The sequence below is a fragment of the Lineus longissimus genome, chromosome 13 (genome assembly GCF_910592395.1).
Source record: "Lineus longissimus chromosome 13, tnLinLong1.2, whole genome shotgun sequence".
Lineage (NCBI taxonomy): Eukaryota > Metazoa > Nemertea > Pilidiophora > Heteronemertea > Lineidae > Lineus > Lineus longissimus.
In genome coordinates this window covers 10,910,076-10,923,206 of record NC_088320.1, presented here as the reverse complement: position 1 = coordinate 10,923,206, position 13,131 = coordinate 10,910,076, and the positions used below count along the sequence as shown (strand labels likewise).

At 43.1% G+C, this 13,131-nt stretch overlaps 1 protein-coding gene across 5 annotated transcripts in view; it reads left to right on the top strand.

Moving 5' to 3' along the window:
• Positions 1 to 435: 435 nt before the first annotated feature.
• Positions 436 to 13,131, top strand: part of LOC135498061 (uncharacterized) — a 133,705-nt gene continuing 121,009 nt past the window's right edge. For 4 of the 5 annotated variants that reach the window (XM_064788212.1, XM_064788214.1, XM_064788211.1 and 1 more), the window contains exon 1: positions 436 to 1,187. In XM_064788212.1, the coding sequence (XP_064644282.1) occupies positions 550 to 1,187 (638 nt within the window). In that variant the 5' untranslated portion in view covers positions 436 to 549. The remainder of the gene's footprint in view (positions 1,188 to 13,131) is intronic. The other variant, XM_064788215.1, reaches the window with a different exon arrangement.

Here is a 13,131-nt window from a genome sequence, read left to right as displayed (position 1 = left end):
CACAAGAAAGCCATGGCCCCATAGTGCGGGCCAATATCAAAGTCCCGATAACTGAGTGCGGATGAGTATTATAATTGTAATTATCATTACATAATTTTTATTTATTATTATTAAAAGGGACGAAGTGCAAGGTGCCTATTGCGAAAATGATTGGTTGACGAAACAATGGCCTTATTGGTTGGCTAGCCTTGTGACGTCAAACTATTTTTATACTGGGGGGTTTTCCTGTTTTTCTTCATGGCTTAAAATGCATTTGGGCTGGAATTTCGAGTTGGCACATAGGTTCGATGTACAGCGTGGATCGAGGCTATATAATGGGCTAGGCATCCCTTTAGAAAAATCTAAATCTAAAATTTAAAAACCTCACATCCGAATATTCCCGCATTAGGAACTTATGAACGGTGGCGCCCCCTTCGACATACATGCTTCAAAATGGCTGGTCCGCCTCCAAATTTGTCTGTGTTGCAGGGTGATTATAGGCCAACACCTGGGTTTTCCAGTGCTTACAACACTAATCAGACAGAATCGCACAATGCGCAGCAGAGCAACATGAGCACCTCGCCAATGGAAGGTTCGCCGATGAATATTGAAATACTGAAAGATGGTAGAAAGTGGAAGGAGGCTGACCTGAACAAATTTGGAATACATTATGATACAGGACCTATCTCCCCATATTCCATTTTTCTCAAAGTCCAGAATTGTGGACATGCTCCGTCACTATTAGGGTCGAAGCGTTCAAGTTTTTTGTTACAGTATGCCAAGCATGTAGAGAAATTGCAAGCAACTTTTGATGAAATATTCATTTTGAACCAGAATTCTTTTGAGTTACTGGAAGTTCGGTCACTCATGAATGGGTATCGTCGTACTCCGTTGACCGCCACTGGCACCAGGCACAGGTCCTCAGAGGAGCAGGACCTAGGGGCTGGCCCAGCATGCCAAGCAGCAGACGCTGATGACAATGAAATGGCTGAGCCTGAAGCTGCCGTGGACGAGGTGAAATGTGTGGATCAGGATACCGCCACAGGTTCAGGTATGGAAGCACTTGACTATCGAGAGGAAGACAAGACATGCAAGAGGAACAAAGCTAGATACATCGGCAGGAAAATTATGAACGAAATCATCAGAGCCCAAAGAAGTGCAAGCCACAGCCAGACTGAATATATTGATATGGACTTCAGTGAATCACGGTATGTACCTGACCCGTTCTTTGATGGTCACGTCTTGACTTTAAAAGAGTCTTGACTTGCGCAGTCTACCGGTACACACTCATGCAAAACCAGGAGGACCAATACTCATGGTTTTCCATGAGCCCACAATGAACATTGGATGGTTACATGGTAGAGAAAGTCGAAATCAGACAAGAACCATTCCACACTTTCCATTCCAATAAAAATCCAATTAGTGTGTACCGGTAGGCGGTATGTGTACCGGTAGGTGGTATGTGTACCAGTAGGCGGTATGTGTACCAGTAGGCGGTATGCAATTTGAAAGAAGACTCGATAAATGGTGGAGTACAAACACATGCTCTGCTTTGGCAAAACAGGGCTTGTGTGTGTACAAAATAGACATAAAACGCAACTGACAATTGACATGGCAATTAGCATGCAAAGCCTCATGTTCAGTTGCATTTTTCGTCGATTTTGGTTTGGCAGGACGTCACATTTTCTCGTGTTGTGACAGGTTTTGGTTTTTTACTAAGAAGATTTTGCTGCAAGGGGGGCATCAAAGTTCACCCCTTACGAGTCGCACATACTCTATTCTCGGTTTTAAACGACCAGTCCGTTCGCCATGCCCCAACCCAATTTTCAATTATATGGGGAGGTACGGTCAAGCGGAAGAAGAAAGTTTCCATCATGTTCCACCACCGCAGTCACATGAGGCATGCGCTATCTAAAGCTTAGCGCACACGGGCGACAACATTTGTTTTCAAATATTTTTTCACAATTTGTTGCCCGTCTGCGGGCGACAAAAACTAATGTTTTTCGAAAACATTTGTTTTTGAAACAGTTTTCGAATTAAACATGCAATATATTTTTGACCTAGTCAAAATGTTTTTCGTCAAAACGTCGCCCATTTGCGGGTGACTGCAACGAAACGTAAAACATTTTTTGCGTCATCATCGTCATTAGCCAATCACGATGACGTTCAGCGTCATGTGATACCAACCAAGCCAGGTCAAAATGGCAGCGCCAATTTGAAACGAAATGGAGTTGATTGTGGATGAAGAATCGGAATTGCATGAATTAATATGGACGGCTGAGCTCGAGTGCAGGTTGGTCGAGCTGTGGCAGGAAGGCCTGCCTTGTTCGAGGTGACCTCGCCGCTCTACAGCGATAAGAACAGGCGGTATGCCGCAATTACTGAAATAGCAAAGACCCTAGAGATCGGCCGCCATCTTGGAATACGCGGGTGTGACCGGGGGTGTGACGTATGGCGCAACCATGGTTACCCCTTGTTAGCTCACCTCTTAGCAGAGGTGAGCTTATCCCATACCGTGGCGTCCGTCGTCCGTCGTCGTCGTCGTCGTCGTCGTCGTCGTCCGTCGTCCGTTAGCAGGGCACGTTTCGTAACTGTTAGAGCTATTGAGTTGAAACTTGGTACACATGTACCCTTATGTAATGACACCTTGGAGACCAAGTTTCGGTCCGATTTGTTTCATGGTTTGGCCACCAGGGGGCCAAACGTTAAAAGTGAAAATATGCAATATCTCCCTTAATAGTAGTCGGGAAATTTTGAAAAAAATATGGTAGGTACTTCTAGCAAAGGTGCATCATATATCCTCCGGGTTTTTGATTTGACCTCCTTTTCAAGGTCACAGAGGTCAAATGGTGTAAATTGGCCATTAGGATGTAACGATGGCACATTTCTAAACTGCAATGACTATTGATACCAAATTTGGTACACATTTACCCATTAGTCAGGTGATCTCAGGGACCAAAGTTTGGTCCAATATGATTCACCACTTGACCACCAGGGGGCAAAATCCAAAAACCTTAAAAATGTGATTATTCCTTAACTTCTTGCCCGATTGCCACCAATTTGATATCATGGGTACATCTAACCACCATACAGTTTATGTCACACAGGTATTTAATTTGACCTTCTTGTCAAGGTCACAGAGGTCAAATGGCGTAAATTCGCCGTCAGGCCGTAACTATGGCACGTTTCTAAACTGCAATGACTATTGATCACAAATTAAGTACACATGTACCCCTTGGTCAGGTGATCTCAGGTACCGAAGTTTGGTGCGATCTGATTTGCCGTTTGGCCTCCAGGGAGGGGGCCAAATCCTAAATTCTTCAAAATGCCATTATTCCTAGTAATGACTTGCCCGATTGGCACCAATTTTATATCATAGGTACATCTAATTCTAACAACCATTCAATGTGTCACCCGGGTCTTCTTTGATTTGACCTACTTTTCAAGGTCACAGAGGTCGAATGTACTGTAAATTGGCCATTTTGGGGAAATTGTAATTGCTTGGACCTACATCAAACCTAACACTACATGACACAATATCATGCTCTTTATCCATCTTTCCTCCACATGAGGTGAGCGCAATGGCCCTGGCCATTTCATTTTTGACATGACCTGTGACGTGACCGTGTCATTTTGTCTCCCGTGTGCGAGTGATTGAAACAAACACGACAAAGACGCAAAACATTTCGAAAACAACTGAAAACAAATGTTTTCAGTTTCGCTGTCATTTTGTTGCCCGTGTGCGCTCAGCTGAAGTGACATTACATTCTCAGCCGGTATTTAAAAGATCTTTGCCTTGAAATCAACAACAGTTATTTAAAAAAGCCTCAATACTTTAAAAACAGGTAAACCTTTTTTCAGCAATGCCCTGTATACTGCCTTTTCCACGGACAGATTTGACGCAACCGGCTGGTCATCATTCTGGTATTCTGACTTATCACCAGTAATCGACACAATTTCTTCAATGAATGAATGAGCGGCAAAGATAAGATTACACACCGCGGGCCTATCCCCAAGATTGGCCTGAGCATTATTGCAATGCTAATTTATGACCGCCTCATTGTTGAAAAGGGGCTGGACATATTACATGCTGAACTGGTCGTTTAAAATCGAGAATAAAGTAAGCGAATCATAGTCATACATTACATACGATATGCGACCGGTTATTTGGTGTGTATCACACATTGCGACTTTGAAAATAAAGCTTTCTTTTGCGACCTGTATTGTCTTGTGCGATCAGTTATTACAAGTGCGAGTATAAAATCCAAGAAGAACTCTATGTCAGTTCGGGACTTTTCCAATTTTGGAAGTTATGCTTCCAAATTCAGAATCGCTGCTGATTTTGCGTATTTCTCTTCCGACTTCAGAAGCGTTCAACTTCAGTGCCACCGTGGTGCCTAATAGCATTAGGCTACCCGTCATGGGGCATGGTCTGGGCATGCCTCAATGCACTCATTCATTGTCACTTGAAGCATGATGAGATGGAATTACTACAAAAAAATTACATTGATTATGCTGAATATTGATTGATTGATTAATGTGTTTGGTTGTTAGTTTTGAACAACAGTGTCTGGTGACCAGCAAGACCCAAGCAATTCAATCGATGATTTTTAGCTCAGCTGACTAAGTCAGCCGAGCTTGTCAAATAAGTTGTTCAGTGGCGTCCGTCTGTCCATCCATCCATCCGTCCGTTAAACCCATGGTGCACATTTTGTAACCGTAAGACCTAGAGACTTCAATTTTGCATTTCTGGATACTTCTGGTCAAACTCTACTTTCAAAACAAAATTTGTCGCCATTCGACCTACTTCCTGCGAGTGAGAGTGCATGAAGGAAACTGGCCTATATCGGCCTAGGAGCAGCAGAATTAGTCGAAATATGCTCTAACATTAAGATAAAATTCTTGAAAATCTATTTTATTGAGAAAAAGTTCAAAATTTTAACAGGAGAGGGCGCTACCTGCCTTTTAATTATTTCTGCCGATTCAAATTCCCGCCCGATGACGTCAGCCATCAATGAAGTCTCCTATTTGCCAGTTCTCAAAACATGGCAGCTACACAACAAAAGCAGCAGCTCCAGGAATAAATCACTGTTCACTTCAGCTTCGTAATCGATTGTACCCCCACTTTATTGTGTTTTGTGTGGTGTTCCTATTCAATCAACGATGTAAGGCCTTATTATGTTGGTTTTAATTGAGAAGGTGCATTATAAGCGGCGTACGAAATACCGAAGCGGAGACAAAATGGTGGCATGTTGTTTACGCTATGTGCAATAATCTTGGAGCTCAATGACACTCAAGTACCCAATTTTCTGCTTAAAAAGTAGTCTGGTAGGCGATATTATCACTAGTTCGTTCCAGTGGTAGTCATAAGGTCTTTAGGGACTAAATTCAGAAATTAGTTCTTGAAAATTTGGCCACATTTCTGTGAAAACGATATCGGAAGTGCATGCTCTGTTCGCGATGACATCACCGATGTATTTTGAAGTAGAGAATTCCCACAGTATGTGCAGTGAATCAGCATGATTCTGTTCGCCTATGTTTTAGTTCTACGATTCTTTCATGAGTAAAAAGTAGACATTCTAAGCAATACAATAATGTCACTCCCATAAAAATTGATTGGAAATTGAGGGAGCTACGGCATTCTGTTCGGTAACTGGCAGCGCTGAAAAAATACATTGCATACTGTACAATACCAAATGGCACATTTTAAAAAGCGCTCATTGGACAACGTAGGGAATCACCAGAAATGACGTCATTGCTGGACTAAATAGAAAACTACGGTGGCGCAGTAGAGCACAAGAAAAGGTTTAGCATTAACTTCGTCATGCAAGCTTCAGCAACAAAACGATTTCTCATGAATGATTTATTTGATTGTTAAATGAATGATTGATAAACCTATTGTTAAATGAATGATTGATAACCTATTGCACCTGCCACCCCTGGCCCCTGAATGGTAGAAAATACCTCGCCAGGTATCCGAAGCCTTGGACTGGCCAGGAAAAGGGGGTGGAGGGGATACAGAGTTGGAATGTAGATGTTGAAGAAGATGGATGCAAAATAAAGGAATGTTATCAAAGATACGAAGTTGTTAAAAATGAATGAAACGGATCCCACGTAGTGATGGTGCCTCAGCGTACAATGGTGATTGGACCCGGGTAAAATGTCTGTAGAGAAGTTAGGAACTAGAACACGGAGTAAGACAACGATGGAACCGAACCTTCAGGCGCTCCACGACCTGCTAACAGATAAGTTCGAAAAAGACTTCCAAAACGCAAAAAAGGAGTCTGATAGCAGACTGCAGAATCAGATTGATCGTGTTGAAGGATCGTTTCAACGTTAGTTTGAACAAATAGGGACAAATATTGACTCTCTAAAAGGTGAAATTCGTTCAGTGGATGAGGAAGCTAAAGATGAACTTAAGGAGCAGATCGATGGTGTAGAAGCTGCTTTCAAAGAAAAATTCGACGATTTGGGATCTAACATTGCCGTGATAAAAAGTCATGTCACGGGTGAAAGTGAGGACGCTGAGAAAAGACTCAAGACACAAATTGATCGAATCGAACGCTCATTCGGAAAGCAGTTTGAGGATTTAGGTTTGACAATTTCTTCATTGAAACATGAAGTGCAAGATGCAAGTGAAGCAAACCGCGACTTAAGGAACCATACAGGATTCCATAGGAGTAGTCCCTTGCACTGCAACAGTGACACGACGATGTGCAGCCCAGATAGTGAGAAACGTGAAAAAGAACGAGCGGTGAGACACGTGCATAACATAAAAGGCAACCAACTACAGAAACCAGATTGTTTCACAGGACAAAACGATGCGGTCTCCTGGCTACAAAACTGGGAACAGTATGCATCCCTGTTGCAGTGGACGGAAGAGGACAAGGTAAGCGGTTTTGGATTATTCCTCCGCGAAGGACCACAGTCCTGGCTCCAAGGTATTGACAAGAAAAACACCTGGGAAGAGATAAAGACAGCGTTCCTGTCAAGATACAATAATGGAGATCAAAAATGGATAAAGGCTCGCGAGTTAACAGGCCGTCGTCTCCTTCCAGGAGAATCCATAGAGGCTTACACCGATGACCTCAGACGTCGGTTCAGAGAACTCAACCTCCCTGAGCATATGGCACTCAGCATATATATAGACGGATTACCGACAGAAATCAAAAATATCGTATGTGCAGCTATTCCAACAACATTTGGGGACGCTGAAAAACTGGCTAGAAATGCTGTCAGAATAATCAAGCTAGAAGGGCCTTCAGTTGCCACGATGAAAGGGGAGGACCAGTTAGATAAACTGGCATCTTCCATCTCGGACCTAGCGAAGAGGATTCAACAGATGGAGCAGAAGATGCATCAAGGCAGAATAGAAAACCGTCGCCCAGATTACGTACAGAGAAATGCCCCAGGAAGGAATCAACGGGACGCAAGGGGTGAGCCGATACGATGTTACGATTGTGGTGGCAACCACAGAGTCAGGGATTGCCCAGGAGGACGCCACGGACAATAGGAAATAGGCATTGAACCCCAATGGCACGGAGATGTTCAGATGCCGACAAAATTGCCCCCAACTGAGACAGAGACAATTAGCAGTGATAAGACCGATACGATGCCAAGGGTGAACAAAAGTGACAATCAGGACTTTTCAGACCCTCCAGTGAAAATGAAACTCAACCAGAAGTTATCTGAACCTCATGGGACTCAACAGAAGACTATACTAGGGACTAAACTACCCACTAGAGCTCCGGCAAAACCTCAACAGAAAAGAAATCAGAAGAAGATGGGTAAGTGTTCAGAACCAAGTTCTTCCATTGTGAATGGCGGTGGTAACAAAATTTGTGTTATGTTGCATAATGAAATGAAACTAGTAGCAATGTTAGACACAGGAGCTGATGTTTCTGTCATCTCCGAAGATCTTTACAACAATTACAACAAGGAGATAGCACCACTTCCCCTTGAGCGTAGTGATATAGCCATTACGTGTGCAAACGGTACTAAAGTAGATGTCATAGGAAAAACTCAAATAGAAGTAAATGTGGGCAGTGGGAGCTATGTCAGAACTGTACAAGTAATGCAACACTTAACCCAACCAATTATCCTTGGTCTCGATTTCATGCGACAGAGCGGTGCTAGGCTAGATATAGGAAACCATACCGTAACATTTGATACAGGAGAATCATTTCCACTGGGGAAATATGCTCATTTTGAAATGAAACTTAAGCTGGTGAACCGAAACAACGTCGAGATACCTGTGTACTCAGAGTGTGTTATAAGAGCTGTACAGAGGGGAGGAGAAGGATAAGCCATGATAAAACCGTCCTCATTGAACCTAGTCCAAAACTGCAAGATCGATATAACATTATTGGGTCAAAATCAATTTGTACAACTCATGATGGCTATGTCTTTTTCAAATTGGCAAACTGCACATCGTCACCAATAACCATACGTAGGGGTGCGTATATAGGACACATGACACCATTAGATCTGGAAGCTCCAATACTAGACGCAAATATATACCACTACGAAGTATCCAAATCAAAGGAAGCAAAACAGCAAATTAACAGCAATGAAACTCGTTAACGAAACGATCATGATTTGGAACATTCTTGTCTAAATGAAAGTGAGCGAATAGAACTAAATGACCTATTAAATGAGTTCAGAGATGTTTTTGCTGCTGACTGGACAGAGTTAGGTGAGGCAACAGGCTTTGAGGCAGAGATAAAACTTGAATCGGATGAGCCCATTAGATCTAGACCATACAGAGTACCATATTCATTAAGAGAGGTATTAGACGAACAGATGAAAAGAATGGAAGCTGCAGGTATAATTCAACCATCAAACTCAGCATTCTGTTCACCCGTACTCCTTGTCCCCAAGCCAAATCAACCAAATAATTGGAGAGTCGTGGCGGACCTACGAAAGGTCAACTCTAAAATTAAGATCGATAGCTTTCCTCTCCCTCAAATACAAGAGGTCTTGAGCAGTATGGGTTCCCCAAAATTATTCACCTGTTGCGACTTAGATCAAGCCTTCTACCAAGTGCCTATTAAAGAAAGTTGCCGCCATTATTTCGGCCTAGTGACTCATAACAATCAGTGGGAGTTTAATCGCCTCCCTCAGGGATGCATCAACTCAGCGCAGATATTTCAGAGAATTATGACGCAACTCCTAAGGGGCCAATGACAACGCCCTCCCATATCTTGATGATGTAATTTTGTGGAGTGATACGTGGCAGGAACATAAGACACATTTGAGAGAATTCTTCATACGGTTACGTGCTGCTAACTTAAAACTCAAACCGTCCAAGTGTTCATGGGCCAGGGATCAAATTCGCTTTCTCGGGTTCCTTCTAACACAGCAAGGTATCCAAGCCGACCCCTCGAAGGTATCAGCTATTGCAGAATTCCCAACACCACAAACGATGAAAGAGCTCAGGGCTTTCCTCGGCATTACATCATATCACAGAAAGCTAATCAAGGATTATGCTCACATCGCAAGGCCCCTGCAGGAATTGATAGGTAAAAACAAGAGGTTTGAATGGTCTACAAAGGCTGAACTTGCCTTCCAGAAACTAAAGTTTGTTCTCACAACTGAACCAGTACTAGCTTACCCAAACTTTAAGAAACAGTTCAAGATACACTCAGACTGTTCAGATTTCAGTTTGGGCTACAGTCTCTTGCAAGAAGACGAAGCTGGGGTAGATCATCCAATATCCTATGGTGGTCGAGCTCTCTCTAAGGCAGAACAGAACTATACTGTTACAGAACGGGAAGCACTGGCCATTCTTGAGGCAATAAAGGCAAACCGATTTTATCTATACGGATCAACACCTTTTAAAATCATAACCGACCATTCAAGTCTTACATGGCTTTTTCAAAAGGCAGCACAGGAAACTCTGTCAGGGAGACTGGCTAGGTGGAACACAACCTTGCAACAGTATTCGTATGTTATTGAGCATAAAAGTGGAAAACAGCATACAGATGCCGATGGTTTAAGCAGAAGGTATTATTCAGATCCCCCAGAGGTGAGTCTGAACCACGTGTGGTCAGAAACAGGTAGCCCAGATATGAAAGTCGAACAGAGAAAGGATGAGGAATTACTGACCATTATCGAATATCTCGAACATAAGAAACTACCACCTTGCGATAAGGAGGCCAGGAGAATCCTCTTATCAATCGATAGGTACTCTTTGAATGAAGATGGTGTATTACATTATGTTAACAAGATCAATAGGAAAACAGACTATGAACTCCAGGCTACAATCGTAATCCCACATCATCGAAGTGCTGCACGAAATGCATGAAAGCAACGCAGGAGGTCACGGCGCAACAGATAGAACCTACAAGAAATTGGTTGAAAGAGTGTACTGGCCAAATATGTATGTTGATTGCAGAGAATACTGTAAAAATTGTGTAGACTGTGCAGTGTATGGACCAAATAGGGAAGTCTCAAAGGCCCCACTAATACCACTTCCAATCCCCCCTCTATTCAGCAGATGGTCAGTAGACATTGTAGGACCCTTTCAACCATCTGGAGAGCAGCAATACAAGTACGTTCTGACTGCTCTTGACAATCTGTCAGGATGGATGGAGGGATGGCCTTTACAAAACATCACAGCCAAAACGGTAGCCACTAACATTGTGAATGGAATCTTCTTCCGTTTCGGAGCATTTGGGGGAGTGAGTATTCTGTCTGACAGAGGTTCTCAATTCCTTTCTGAACTCTACAAAGAGACATGCAAACTCATGGGTGTACGAACCCTCCACACATCTGCCTTTCATCCTGCTTGTAACGGAAAAATTGAGCGCCAGCATAGAGTACTGAAGGTTATCCTAGCCAAAATGCTATCAAACAAATCTCAAAATCAATGGCATGAGTACCTGAATTGTGCCCTTTTTGCCATACGCACATCTGTAAATGTAATGTCTACACATTTCACACCATATGAAATAGTATTTGGTGTAAGAGCTCGATTGCCTATCCAGGTAGCAATGCAACCGTCCAAACTAATGAACACTTCATACACAGACTACATGGCTCGGCTCATTTCACAGTTACACATGATACAAGAAACAGTCACAAAAAACCTCAAGAAAAATCAGCAAGACATGAAAAAAAGGTATGATAAGCAGGTAAAGGGACCCCAGTTTGAGGTCGGTCATCTAGTATGGCTCTATTACCCAGTTGTCAAGGTAGGTAACTCGAGGAAGCTATCTAGAAAGTGGGTCGGCCCCTATGAGATCATTGAAAAGCTACCTAATGGGGTAAATTTTAGGATCCGTACTCTGGACAACAAAAAAGTAAAAAAGCTGGTGCATCAAAATCGTTTGAAACTAGTGCATGATCAGACACGGCCACCTGTTCATGATTTGAACATACCTACAACCTTGCCCAATGAATCAGAAAACGTTGGGTTAAACGAGTCCGAGATACCCAGGAACCAACTGGCTAGAGATGTAAATGTAGGATTGCCTGCATATCGCCAAGGGGAGAAACAAACTCAGGTTGCAAGGGCCAAAGAGATTACAGAAGAACAAGGTAAGCCAAAGGAAACGAGGAATGTACCTGCTGATGATAAGTTATATCATGTTGAATGCATCCTGAACCACAAATCCAAAAGGGGCAACAGGTGGTTCTTGATCAAATGGGCGTCGATAGATGGTATGCACTTTCGACCCACATGGGAGCCCGAATATAATATAGTGAAGAAGGATATCATAGACTCCTACTTTGGTCGGAAGAAGCAGTGTGCACTGGCTAAGAGGAAGAAACTAAAGAGGAAGTGATCTGAACTCACGTGATCGGTGACGTCCATTAATTCATTATACAGGATCTCATTTATTCCTGAACATTCAGTTTAGTGATATCGAAGTGCCTAAACTGTTTTAGTACTATGTTTGGTGTTTCAATGTGATGGCCTTTCTGCGGTAGGCATTTGTATTTGTACGGACAGCGATAATTGTATGCGAAATATTCGAGCTGTGATGACATTGACTATGAGTGTGTTGATATTTCTGATTGGCCTCCTGGCCACAACTAGTGCTGAGCACAGGATCAAGAAGCCGGAGAATATTGTACGTTTCAATAGTGGCACGATCTTTTACGCACTAGGATCGACTACCATTTCCTCCACGGTTTGGTCACATACGTTTGGTGTCAGACATGTTTTACCAAATGAATTGCACAGTGATTTTAGAATTCCACCGGACAATTCAACTTCTACCCTCGACAATTTGATTATGGAGACCGCTACACTATTAAATACTCACAGGAGCTCATCCCTGCAGTTACTGCAGAGAACGTTAGATCAACTCAATCTGCTACTTCCCTTGGACAACTCCACTACAGGTACGCTAAGAGTCAAGAAAGGCCTATTCGACGTTATCGGGGACTTGGGGCATGCTGCTTTTGGTTTGGCAACAGACAAGCAGTTGAACCGTCTGGCAGGACACGTTAACCATGTATTCGCCCAAGAAGCAACCAACACGAAACGCATTACCCAGATAGGGAGTGAACTCTCGTCAGTTGTGCAGGTAATCCATAATTCACTGGACCGGACCAGGATCGCTTTGGCTCAGACAAAGACCGACCTTATTGTTCTTCGTGAAAGTTTGCAGAAGTCGCTTTGGCGGGAGTCCAAAACAGAACTAGCAGTCAGCCGTTTACTGATGCTATTTAGGAATAAGATACTAGTGGACGAAACTCTGGATGAGCTACTTGCACAAGCAGACAGCTGGATTGATGGGGCGCGGGATCTGATAGCCCACCGGTTACCTTCTGTTTTCATAGACCCAGCTAGACTACAAGATACCCTTGACGAAGTGGCCGCAGTTCTCAGGCAGCAAGACTCAGATTTTACGTTGGTTCACCCGTCCGCTGACACCTACTATCACTTACGATCGACCACATACATGAATACTGACTCCCATCTATTCATTAACATTCAAATACCCCTATCCTCAGGATCGTCCATATTTCACTTATATGCAGTGGAGTCATACCCGCAAACCTTAAATGACTCAGTATCTCACTCCACTCAAATCTCCTTCGCTCACCGTTACTTCGCCATAAATGAAAAAGGCTCCCACTATCTTGAAATGTCCCAAGCACAATTTGAAATGTGCGACAAGAGAAAGCCTATCATGTCAT